The sequence below is a fragment of the Pectinophora gossypiella genome, chromosome Z, assembly GCF_024362695.1.
Source record: "Pectinophora gossypiella chromosome Z, ilPecGoss1.1, whole genome shotgun sequence".
NCBI classification, from domain to species: domain Eukaryota; kingdom Metazoa; phylum Arthropoda; class Insecta; order Lepidoptera; family Gelechiidae; genus Pectinophora; species Pectinophora gossypiella.
Window position 1 is genome coordinate 21,487,422 of NC_065433.1, and position 13,328 is coordinate 21,500,749.

At 37.7% G+C, this 13,328-nt stretch overlaps 1 protein-coding gene and 1 long non-coding RNA gene across 3 annotated transcripts in view; one reads left to right on the forward strand and one right to left on the reverse strand.

Annotated features, from left to right (window-relative positions):
• LOC126380644 (histone acetyltransferase type B catalytic subunit) overlaps positions 1 to 13,328 on the forward strand; it is a 30,406-nt gene that overhangs the window by 14,735 nt on the left and 2,343 nt on the right. Inside the window, exon 1 of one of the 2 annotated variants that reach the window (XM_050030200.1) lies at positions 12,916 to 13,282. The exons of the other annotated variant lie outside the window; for it this stretch is intronic. Within the exon in view, the coding sequence (XP_049886157.1) occupies positions 13,222 to 13,282 (61 nt within the window). The 5' untranslated portion in view covers positions 12,916 to 13,221. Of the gene's footprint in view, positions 1 to 12,915; positions 13,283 to 13,328 lie in introns of those variants that run through there. 2 annotated transcript variants of the gene reach the window in all.
• On the reverse strand, positions 11,472 to 12,229 carry LOC126380667 (uncharacterized). The gene is made up of 2 exons (XR_007568497.1): positions 11,887 to 12,229; positions 11,472 to 11,681 (listed from the first exon to the last, which is right to left on the reverse strand). It is a non-coding gene; the product is annotated as an uncharacterized LOC126380667 (long non-coding RNA).

Here is a 13,328-nt window from a genome sequence, read left to right on the forward strand (position 1 = left end):
TCCTTAATATTATTATTTGAATAATTTGATCATGTGGTCAATTTTAATTGTGTGTATATGTCATTTATTTCAAATAAATTCCTATATCAAGTCAAAACCTGTCTATTCTGTACTTATGTGCCATCCTATGCCAACTACTCGTAAATTTGTTTCCAATCCAATACTTGCAATACTTGGAAGTATGACTCCAAGTACCTAATAACACATAGTGAATTATATTCTCATTAGACTGTGCGATTATGCTCAAACACTAAAATAAACATATTTATTTACATATTGAAATATTATAATTATTGTTTTAGCATACGGAGCATATGGTGGTTTTTTTGTACCTTTTAATCAAACAATTTCGCATAGTATATCTAATATAAGTAATAGGCTTACACTACACATAAGTACTGTTTTACTTTGTTTAATTATGTTCTAACTAAATGTTATAATGTACATAGCTGTAAGTGATCTATAAATAAATAAAATAAAATAAGTATCTGTATTCTGTACTTCATGTGCCATTCTATCCCGACAGTTTTAAATCACCATGTCCAAACCATATCCTCACCGGCGTAACCTATTTCCAAACATCTATCCCAGGTTGTTTGTAGTTTGTACACTAAAAATAAATATAGTAAATAACTTCCTATATTATGTTGAATATTAAATATCTTTATTTTTGTACTTCATGTGCCGTCCCATGAAACTAGCAGTAGCACCACAGTATTAATCTGCTTAATCTGTTCTGCTATGCTCTCGAAGAGGTATAAATTATACATAACTATAAGCTTGTACTAGTTACTATTATTTTTCTTTTAAATAGATTTATATTCACCAAATTAGGAGTGCTAATTATGTTAGCTATTAGTTTTTATATTATATATTTGTGGTATCTGAGGGTAGACCGCAATTGATTTGCTAAAAAGTGTCCTTTTGTACCGTCAGTCTGTTACCGAAGAGTAAACCATTACGTTGCAATTTGTGTTTTCTTTTAGTTACGTGTCCTTAAACAGGACATATTTGGCGACGAGTACTTATTCACGCGTGTTACAGTGTTGTGTAGCGAGGAATTGTGTAGTGCAAGTGTAATTTCTAGAATCATGGCTAGTAATGGTTTATTCGGTGGCATTCTCGCGTTTGACCATCGCGCACAGGAGTGGAGTATTTTTAAAAGTCGTTTTATTCAATATTGCACAGCAAATAACATAACGGAAGAAGTTGATAAAGCTGGAGTAAGACGACGGGCACTGCTGCTCACTGCGTTGGTGGAAGACACCTACCGCGTCGTAAGGGATTTGGCTTTTCCTAAGTCTGTGGAGGACTTAGAGTACAAGGCGTTATTGAAGAAATTGGATGATCATTTTCGATCGAAAAGAAGTTCTTTCGCCGAGAGATATAAGTTCTACAAAGCAGAACAACGTGTGGGAGAAGACTTAGCAGAATGGGCGGCGCGAGTGCGTAGCTTAGCGCAGTTTTGCGGGTTTAACTCTGAATTGGAGACTGCACTAAGAGATCGATTTATTCTCGGACTGGAGAATACAAAAGAAAAGGAGAAATTATTTGCAGAGGACATCAATACTCTGACGTTTAACAAAGCGTTGGAATTAGCGCAGAACGTGCGGTGTGCGCGGCTTGCAATGCAAACAGCTCGCGGCGAGGCACCGGCAGCATCGCAGGCGCATGACGTGTTCGCGATGCGCGGCGGTGGAAGCTCGGCGTCTGCGCCCGGCGGCGCTAGGCGCCGCGGCGGTGATATCAGCGGCGGCGGCGGCGGCGCGCCAAATCATAACCCTTCGCGTAATAGTGCTGGTTTAAAATGTTGTGAAGTGTGCGGTTACAAAAATCACGCGAAAGAGCAATGTCGTTTCTCTGATTATACATGTAAGAAGTGTAATAGGGTAGGGCATCTACAACGCGTATGTAAAACGAGTGTAAAAACCAATAATTATTTCTTAGCTGCGGATGACGGCGGCGACACCATTGAAGGTAATGTGAAATTATATAATATAGAATGCATAAACGGCGAGCCTATGCGGCAAATGGTTTCGATAAGCGGAGTAGGTATCTATTGTGAGATAGATAGCGGTAGTGCTGTTTCGGTTTTGCCAGTCGGAACATATGATTCTTGTTTTAAAAGTAAACATAGCATTAGGTCGAGCAATGTTGTTTTGAATTGTTATAATGGGAGCAAGATATCCCCGTTAGGTTGTATTACGTTGCCGGTAACTTTTGAAGGCCGCACTAAGCCGATTAGATTATTTGTTATAAACACAGAAAATAATCAGCCGGCATTATTAGGGAGGGATTTTATTAGTGCATTTAATTTACAGTTATGTAGTGTGAGTTGCAATAATTTGAAGCAAAGTAGGGATCACTTGAGTGATATGTTGAAAGAAAAGTTCTCAATTTTGTTTAGTAATGAATTAGGGAAATTTAATAAATATAAGATTGATTTAAAAATTCAGCCCGATGCACAGTTGAAGTTTTTTAAGTCTCGTCCGGTACCTTTAGCTTTAAAAGGTAAAGTGGAGAGTGAGCTAAAGCGTTTACTGGAGTTAGGTATTTTAGAGAAGGTAGAACATTCCGAGGTCGCGACGCCTAGTGTTCCGGTTTTACGCTCCGACGGAAATGTGAGAATTTGCGGAGATTTTTCTGTTACGTTAAATAAAGTTTTAAAAATGGACAATTATCCGATTCCGCAGATTGACGATTTATTTGCGAAATTACACGGTGGAGTGGAATTTTCAAAATTGGACTTGTCTAGGGCGTATAATCAGTTGGAGTTGGGAGAAAGTAAACACTTAACTTGTATAAATACACATAAGGGTTTATTTTGTTATAACCGTTTAGTTTTCGGGCTGGCAAATGCTCCTTTTATTTTTCAAAGGACAATGGAACAATTACTGGCGGATATAGAAGGAACTTGTATTTTTCTCGATGACATTTTAGTGACTGGACCTACTAGGGAAATACATTTAAAAAGGCTGGAACAGGTTCTATTGAGATTACAAGAGGCAGGGTTGCGTTTGAAACAAGATAAGTGTGAATTATTTAGAAAATCTGTGGAGTATTTGGGTTTTCTGATAGATAGTAACGGCTTGCACAAGTCTAAAAACAAGGTGGAGGCTATTTTAAGGAGTAGATGTCCGAAGAACGTTACTGAATTAAAGTCTTTCTTAGGGATGATAAATTATTATAGATGTTTCGTACCAAACACCTCTAGTGTCCTTAGTCCACTCCATTTATTGTTAAAAAAGGGTGAGGAATGGCATTGGGGTGAGTCACAGCAACGTGCATTTGATGAGATTAAGCGCGAGATGTCGTCAGAGCGCGTGCTGGCGCACTACTCGCCGGAGCTGCCGACGGTGGTGACGGCGGACGCGGGCCCGGCCGGGCTCGGCGCCGTACTGGCGCAGCGACAGCCCGACGGCACCGAGCGCGTAGTTGCGTATGCGTCACGTTCATTGAACAAGGCAGAAATAAACTATGCGCAGATACAGAAAGAGGCGGCATCTATTATTTTCGCAATTAAAAAGTTCCATCATTATTTGTATGGTCGTACTGTGCCTTTTACATTACGGACTGACCATAAACCGCTTCTGTCGATTTTTGGTTCAAAAAAAGGAGTGCCTGAGATGGCAGCAAATCGTCTTCAACGTTACGCTTTGTTTTTATCGGCGTACAATTTTAACATTGAATATGTGAAAAGTGAAGACAACGTGGCGGATTTTTTGTCACGCTCTGTGGAGTTGATTAATTATGCAAACGAGGTAAATAGCTTAGATCGTGATGACTTGTTATACGTAAATTATATTAATGATTCAATATTGAAGCCAATAACGGTAGAGGATATAAGAAAAGAAATTGGAAATGACGCGGTACTGAGCGAAGTAAAAAAATTTATAATGAATGGCTGGCCAAATAAAATAACGGACCAAGAAATAAAACCTTATTTCGCATGTCGTTTAGAATTATCTGTGGAACAGGAAGTTATTATGCGTGGGCACAAAATAGTGATACCTTCTATTTTTCGGGAACAGTTATTAAATGAATTACATAAATCACATTTTGGGGTGGTACGTACTAAAGCAGAAGCTAGGTCTAGGATGTGGTGGCCACATATAGATGAACACATAGTGCAAAAGATCGGTTCGTGCAGTATTTGTAATTCATTACGTAGTGCACCTCCCCGCTCCCCGCTCGCGCCGTGGCCGTTCCCAGCGAAGCCATGGGAACGTGTACATTTAGATATGTTTTCGTTAGGGGGTAGGCAGTATTTAATAGCAGTAGATGCGCATTCAAAGTGGGTTGAGTGTTTTATGATGGTGAAAACAGATAGTGAAGCTGTCATAGAAAAAATAGAGGAAATGTTTAGTCGTTTCGGCTTGGTGCGCACTTTGGTTACCGACAACGCAACAAATTTTTGTTCTCGGCAGTTTGAGGAATTTTGTACTTTAAATTTGATTAAACATTTAACAATTGCACCATATCACCCAGCATCAAACGGACAGGCAGAAAATACTGTAAAAACGGTGAAAAAAGCAGTAAAAATAATAATACAAGAAAACGCGACGGTAAGAGCAATTAACAAAAAATTAAATAACTTCTTATTTGACTACAGAAATTCGACCCACTGCACTACAGGTTTTTCACCAGCACAGTTGATGCTGGGCAGGCCATTGCACTGTCGATTCGATTTGCTGCGGGTTCCCGACTCTCGTAAAGAGAGCACGGATAATACGTCAAAATCGTTAGCATCCGCAGCTAAGAATAATGTTAACATTAAACAGACCTTACAGTTTAAGTACTACGGAGGCCATCGGAAAACAATGTTTTGCGAAGGTGACAAAGTTTTGATCAAACAATTTTACAATAATGGAAATAAACATACCTGGAAATATGGACGTATAAAAAGAAAATTAGGAGATAGAATGTACCTAGTGAGAGTACCAGATTTAAACATGGACATAAAGAAACATATAGATCAATTATTACCATATAAAGGGGCGGATGCATCTAGTGACCCAGACGAAATAAGCTGCTGTGGTGAGTTAACCGAACTCGATGACACGGCGGAGGAAGACATTACTCCCCAAATTGAAGAGCAAGGCATACGTGGTGTCAAAGATCATTGGAGTCGGTGCGTCAATCAAACACGGTTGTTACATTAAGACTGCTTTATTTGTTTTTTATTTACAATCACCCTCATGCATATTTTCTAAGATAAATATTAATAATGTGAAGATACCTACAATCCCCTCATTAAAAATAATAATAAACAATTACCTACATAACTTTCATCAAGTTAACACTTATTCAATTGCATCTATTCTCAAGCATTTACTTATTACATGTATAAGTTTTCTGAGCAATGTATTGACAAGTATAAAATTATTAAATTAATTAATTAAGTATAAATAAAGAAATTAGGTACACTGTTTATAAAACTCAAGCCTTAAGTTACACTGTGTATAATTTAAGCGAGTAAACAAACTTAATTTATATTACAAAATAAATGGTAAAGATCACATGCACTATGATAATAATATTTTATTGAATAATTAATATTTTCAAAGCAAATGCAATTACTAATTCCTATTACTTAGAAATAGGTACTGTATCCTACATTTACGTATACATTATATATTTATTGTTTGTTTATTTATTTTTTACATTCTTATTTATTTATTGTATAAAGTACAGCAATCCCAATTATATTTAAATTATCTATTAAATTAACATTTTATCACCCATTATAATATTTATTTTAATATTGCATAAATTAACTACAATCTTAGGTATTTGAGATTGATAACTTTTTTTAGTTTTAGCTAATAATATCATAATTGATTGAAATAAAATATGTATAATAATATGGTGTACACCTTCCTTCTTGTAACATCATTGCGCTAACGTACTTGTAGGGTGTGCAGCGGGCGAGTGTCCCCACCGATCAGGAGGCCGCACTGTCCTGCCGGAACGAGTACGATAACAATAATCATTAGGTTGTGAGCCATGATCAGCTGATTGCGAAACCGGATTGCTGGAGCCGGCCGATGCGCAGGAGGCGGGGAGTGCGGGCCCTATTGTTATGTCATCGTAATGAGTGTTGACTGTTGATTCACATCGTCTATTCGAGTCTATTATCAGGTGTTTTCTATTTCGTCTTATAACATTCCCGTTTGCCATGTTAATGTAATATGACCTAGGTCCTATTGCTTTTTTAACTGTTCCCGGAATCCAATGATTGTTTAACCTAACTTTTACGAGTTGTCCTGGTATTAATGGTTTTAATTGTTTAGAACCCCTGTCATGATAGATTTTTTGCTGTTTTTGTCGCAACTTTAGTTCCTTTGTGTAGTTTTTCTGTATATTTGGTTTTAATATGGATGGTTTGCATGGAACGATACTTCGGAGTTTCCTGTTGTGCAATAATTCTGCCGGAGAAACTATGTCCTTGCTAACTGGAGTATTTAAATATTCTAAGATAGCCAAATTTGTATCTGTTCTTTCAAATGTGGTTTTTTTTATTATATTTTTTATGGTTTGAATTGCTCGTTCAACCTGACCGTTCGACTGAGGATATCTAGGTGAAGACGTGATATGTTGAAAACTCCAATCCGCTGAAAATGTTTTGAATGAGTCGGACGAAAACTCTGGTCCATTATCCGACATGACGATTTCCGGTATTCCTAGCCTGCTAAAAATATTTTTTAATGCGTTTATTACATTTGCTGATGTTAATGAGTAAAGTTTCGCAATTTCAACGTATTTACTGTAGTAGTCAACGACTATGAGATACGACTGGCTACCTACGTGAAATATGTCCGTGCCCACCTTGCACCAAGGTCTGTCGGGTATTTCATGTGGTATGAGCGGCTCTTTACTGTTTTGCTTCCTATACGTCAAACACGCCTGGCAGTGCGAGAGATAGTCTTCCAAGTGTGCGTTCATGTTCGGCCAGTACATAATCTCCCGCGCTCTTAGTTTACATTTATCTATGCCCAGATGACTAATGTGAATTTTCTTTAGCATGTCATATCGCATGCATTTTGGTATGACCACCCTATCACCTTTCCAAATTATTCCAAAATTCACAACCAACTCGTCCCTTACATCCCAATACGTTCGCAAACAATAATCGACTTCTTTCTTTTCATTTGGCCAACCTCGTTTTATATTTTTCATTAGTTTTTGCATTTCCGGGTCTTGCTTTGTGCATTGTTGAATTTTTATGAAGTGTGTATCGGTCAATGTGTTATTGGCTGCAATGGCACAAACCTGCGCTTGCGCATCGAGGTAGTCGCGGGGCGGCATATATATGTCTGCGCTAGGCGCCGTTGCTCGTGATAACGCATCCGCTATGTATAGGTACTTTCCTGGTTTGTATACCAATTCAAACGTATACGGTTGCAATCTCATTAACATTCTTTGAAGGCGCGCTGGCGCGCTGGCTAAAGGTTTTTTAATAATATGAACAAGAGGTTTATGATCGGTTTCGATTATTACATCCGTGCGTCCATATATATAAGTGTAAAACTTTTCACAGGCGAAAACACATGCATAAAGCTCTTTTTCGATTTGTGCATACGACTGTTCTGTTTTTGTTAATGACCTTGATGCGTAACAAACCGGTAAGTTGTTTTGCATTAAACACGCGCCTAGGCCATTCTTACTCGCATCTACAGATATAGTAATTGGTTTATTTAAATCGTAATACTGTAGAACAGGGGGGCTAATTAGACATTTTTTTATAGACTGAAAACATTGTTCATGTGCACTGTCCCAGTACCACTCGACGTCCTTCTTTATTAACTCTCGTAATAAAGTTGTTTTTTCTGACAGACCCGGGATAAAATTTCCAACGTATGTTACTAAGCCCAAAAATCTTTCGACGTCTTTGCAATTTTTTGGAGTAGGCATATCATTTATGGCGGTAACATGCGAATCATCCGGTCGAATACCGTCTACGCTGATTTTGTGTCCTAGGTATTTTATCTCTGTCAAACCGATTTTGCACTTGAGCTTGTTTAATTTTATATTAATGTCTTCGCATCTTTTCAACACAGTTCTTAATCTTTGATCGTGAACTTCCTTAGTCGGCCCGTAGATTAATAAGTCGTCAACAAACAATACAACGCCCTCTATATCGTCGAAGTGTTCGTATAAGCGTTTATGGAATATTTCTGACGCGGATGATATTCCGTACGGCATGCGCAGGAACTTATATCGGCCAAACACTGTATTGAAGGTACATAAATCGGTACTTTCAGGACTCAATTTTATTTGCCAAAATCCTTGCTTTGCATCTAGGGTACTGAAATATTTTGCGCCTACTAGGTTTGCAGTTATTTCGCTAAAAGTTGGTAATTTAAAATGTTCGCGTCGAATTGCTTTGTTTAGGTCCCGGGGGTCTAGGCAAATACGTAAATCCCCATTGGGTTTTTTGACTACGGTCATACTATTAACCCAATCTGTGGGTCCCTCAACCTTCGCAATAATACCCTCATTTTCCATCTCTATTAGCTTATTCTTAATCTGATCCCTCAATGCTATTGGTAACTTCCTAGGTGCATGTACCACCGGACACACATCATTTTTTATCCGTATTTGATATTCTCCTGGCAAACATCCCATGCCCACAAAGACGTCCGGATATTCATTTAATATATTTTCTGATTCATTCGACTGTGACACTGCCATAATGCGTTTAATTAATTGCAACTCTTCACATGTGTGTTTGCTTAAAACTGGCGTCGAATCTACATCAGCTACTATGAATTCTAAAAAATATGTAACATCCTTATACATAGTTTTTAAGTATATTTTACCCACGACCTTAATGTTTGCACCAGAATAACCGCTTAATTTAAGCGAAGTTTGTGTTAGACTATCTTGTGATACATTTATACGCGTTAAACAATTTTTCGGCAACACATTCACGTCGGCTCCAGTATCCAATTTAAAACAAATACGATTATTATTGATTTCTAATTCTACTGTCCAATCACCCTTTGATTTATTGTTACATATTACCTGATCGGTGGAGTCCTCCTGCACCGCATACACTTGACGGCCCGCCCTGCACATTCTCGCGAAATGATTCATACGATTGCACTTATTACACCGCATACCATAGGCTGGACACTCCAATCTCCTGTGGATTCGTCCACAATTCCAGCAACTTTTGTTCGTGCTCATTTGACTTTTGTTTGATGGTCCATGAGACGACGATGACGTAGCACTATTCCACGCTGACTTATTTATTTGCTGCGCGTTTGTTCGGTTCGTCGTGTTGTAACGCATCGGTGTGAGTGGCGGCCGCTGTGTACGAGATTGAAACGGCCGTGGCCGACGGTTGACTAGGTATACATCACCATCAGTTTTTACTTCGTCGCTGTTTTGGTTTTGTGATATTTCGTGTACGTGTTGTTCATTTTTTTCTGATTTTATATTTATTGCTTGCATTCTAGACATTTCCGCCAAGCGGGAAATATCCAGCGCTTTTTGTAAAGTTATATCGGGTTCCCTTAATAATCGTTCAGAGAGACCTATATCTGTAATACCACATATAAATCGGCTGCAAACTAGATCATCTTGCAGATTACTAAATTCACATGTACCCGCTATTTTCTTCAGCTCAAAAATGTATTGTTCTGTCGACTCCAAATCTCTTTGATCCCTCTTGAAAAACTTTTGCCTTTCAACTGCCAGATTTTTTTTCGGTATAAAATATGTGTCGAATTTGCTTAGTAACTCCTTAACTGTCTTAAATTCTCCGGTGAATTGTTCACATACCTCCCGGCATTTGTCTCCGATTATATGTAGTAATATGTTTATTTGTGCCTTCTCGGGTTTTTTCGACAACTCACATGCTTCGTAATAGATATAAAACGATTTTTTCCATTTTGACCACTCTGCACTCAAGTTTCCTGATGTGACGTTAATTAAATTGTTCTCGTATAGAAATGGTGGCGGCGGGTGCAAAATTGACTCCATTGTACACGATAAATCCTCGATTGCTTCACTTGAATCCTCAAATTGTTCACTGTCACTGTCACCCGACATGCAGTAGTTCAACTGTTCCCCGCTAACACGCGAATTTATTTAAAATATCCTACCGACTGCGCCATGTCAAAGATCATTGGAGTCGGTGCGTCAATCAAACACGGTTGTTACATTAAGACTGCTTTATTTGTTTTTTATTTACAATCACCCTCATGCATATTTTCTAAGATAAATATTAATAATGTGAAGATACCTACACGTGGCAGTCCCACAGAACACTGCGAGGATCAACTGTACCCGAGCGAGTCGGGGGAGAATGACTCATTCCAGTCAATGCCGGACGTAGACCCACCATCACCGGAAGCTTTAGCTGACACAACCAGTGCGCCACAAATAGCGGAACCTGATACGAATCTGAGGGTGGAGAGAGATGTTGATGGCGGACACCAGGCAGCAAGGCTCCCTGCAGATGAGCCACTCCAACCAGAAGGAACTGTCACTGATGCAAATACAGCCCACACATACACCAATCGTCCAGTACGCTCTACTAGGAACAAAAACGTTAGATATAAGTTATGATTCTCTTGTATTAGCTGTAGTTTTGTTATGTTTAGACTAAGGGTGGAGGGAATTGTGGTATCTGAGGGTAGACCGCAATTGATTTGCTAAAAAGTGTCCTTTTGTACCGTCAGTCTGTTACCGAAGAGTAAACCATTACGTTGCAATTTGTGTTTTCTTTTAGTTACGTGTCCTTAAACAGGACAATATTTGTTATTTATTTTATATTTGTTACTGTGGTGTCCCTTTATAATAAACGTTTCTTTCTTTCTTTCTAATTTAGGGAGAGGGCATAGCGACAATAATATTACTTTAAAAAGGTGTGGCTAACCATCATTGATAGTAATAATTGAATGCTAAACTTTCCACCGAGGTGAGCGGAGACAATGGAATTCCACTTTCTATTATGATACATTTGTTTAACTTTCTCAAACATATATGATCACTGATTTAGATGGTTTGATGTACTTGCCTACTTACTTTTGGCATTTGTTTAAAAACTCTGTTGATATTCATTCATTCTTTTGATATGTTTAAACTATTATAATATATTGCAGCATACTTTTCTCAATTCTTGTCACTACCCAAAAATTATTACTGGGAGAGTAGTTAAAAAAGATGTTTGAGATTAAAGATTAATTTATTCAACATAATCGAACCACAAAAAAAAAAAAGTTTTCATCTCGAGCTCCTCTGTGCTTCGGAAGGCATGTTAAGCCATTGGTCCCGGCTGCATTAGCAGTTGATAATAACCATCAATCTGCACTGGGCCCGCGTGATGGTTTATTGCCCGATCTCCCTATCACTCTGTAGGGAAGGCCCGTGCTCCAGCAGTGGGAACGTTAATGGGCTGATGATGATGATGAATCGAAAATAATTATAAAATTCCACTTCCAATTATAAAAACCAACGTCTCATTTCCACTAGTACATTATTTATTAATTATAGGTGAAGACACTGTTCATGTATTACTTTAGTTGGCGTCACAGATTCTACTCTCACACTTATGTTATTTTCGTTAATTCTTTTTATTTATTTCTTTAGTACGTATGATGTAGAGCAGCATAACCTCAACATTTGCATGATGATGAATCCTGTGTGATATTCCTTCTTGATCGTCAGAACTGAAAAGAGATTGTTAATTTGAATAACATTATCTGCATCACATATTTGAAATGTCGTTATCAAGTTAAGTAACTGGCTTTTTAAATAGCCAACATGGTTCAGTAGTTTCTTCTATTTACTAAAAAGGGTTAGTACCTATATGAGCTAATTTTGAAGATGTCACTTATCTTGTAACATTATATTATAATAATACTCATTACATACCTAAATGCTCTCAACTCATTTCGTATTCAACAAAATAATCTCAAAGTAATAGTAGTGGATATATAAATAAATTCCTCTTTATGTTACAAGTTTAGATTGTCTCAACATCTCTTGACCGTTTACTTTGTGAGGAATTTATCAGTTTTGGGCTTTTTATTCAATAAAATTAAGTTAATTATTGTATTTTATTATAGATGCGACAGAATTTGGGTTGAAGTTATTGTTATTTGTTTTGGTTTTCCCCAAAGGGTAAGGCAAAGGGAACTATGCCCATACAGCCATGTCTTACGTATTTTTTTTCTTGATGATTAATGTAAAGATGAAAGGTGATGATGATGAAACCTAAGCCCCCAACCTCGGAGTAGACTCCTACTCCGAACCCCAAACGAATTAACTCAAAAGTCCGCATAAACTAATTAAAGAAACAAAAAAAAAGTCCGAATTAAAGAAACGAATTAATAAGTAATGAAGCGGCTTGTTGGAACGAAGCGAAAATAGGTAGGTACACTTCGTTTATTAAATATTCAGATATAATAAAACTATCGCCAATGTTTTCCGACTAACTTAATGCGACCATTAAACACCATTTCGTATCCGTACCGTTTCCGTTCCCGCCAAAAAGCCATATAATGTGGTCGGTTTCAACAAATAAAGCTGAGGGCACTATTGGGCCTATATTTTGTCCTTGTCTAACATTATGATAATAAAAAATTGCCTAATGTAGCTACACGGTTAACTAATTAAAACGACGCATAGCAATGGAGTTTTGTGTCTATGATACTGACCCCTGATTGGCTGATAGAATAGGTGGCCGCCATCTTGGCTTCCAATTATTTGGATGTACATTACACGGATGGGCAATCCGTGTACGGACTGATAATTCGCAGCCAATATTTCCCGACCATGGATTGTACACGCACGTATTCCGTGTACATTGTTATGTACACGGATTATCAGGTCGTACATTACGTGGATGTACATTAACCGGACTCCTTTTTATAATTTGACTTTGGCAGTCACGCACGGTATTATTAGCTTACTTCACTTCATTCTTTCACAGCTTGATAGTAGGATAGAAAATGAAACTTGAAAACTATTTTAATGATAAAATAACATTGTGTCTTACGTTTCTTCGATAAAAAATATTTTATTTCGTATTTTCGACCACGTATTTACGAATAATTGAGTGTTTTACTATAAAAAGGCGGGATCAATCCAGTCGCTGTACTGTAAAAAAACGTTGGTCATACATTTGCACATTTTGCGCGGGAACTCATTACGCGAATTAAAATTTCGTATTATTATTGATTTTGTACTATATTTCTACTTTTCGAAATGACTGACGCTCTGTGCCATTTAGTAGTGGACGGTAATGAGGTGATGGAGATTAAATTAGGTGAGTAACATTTGCACAACTTCCATTTTGTGTGGCATAATAAAAT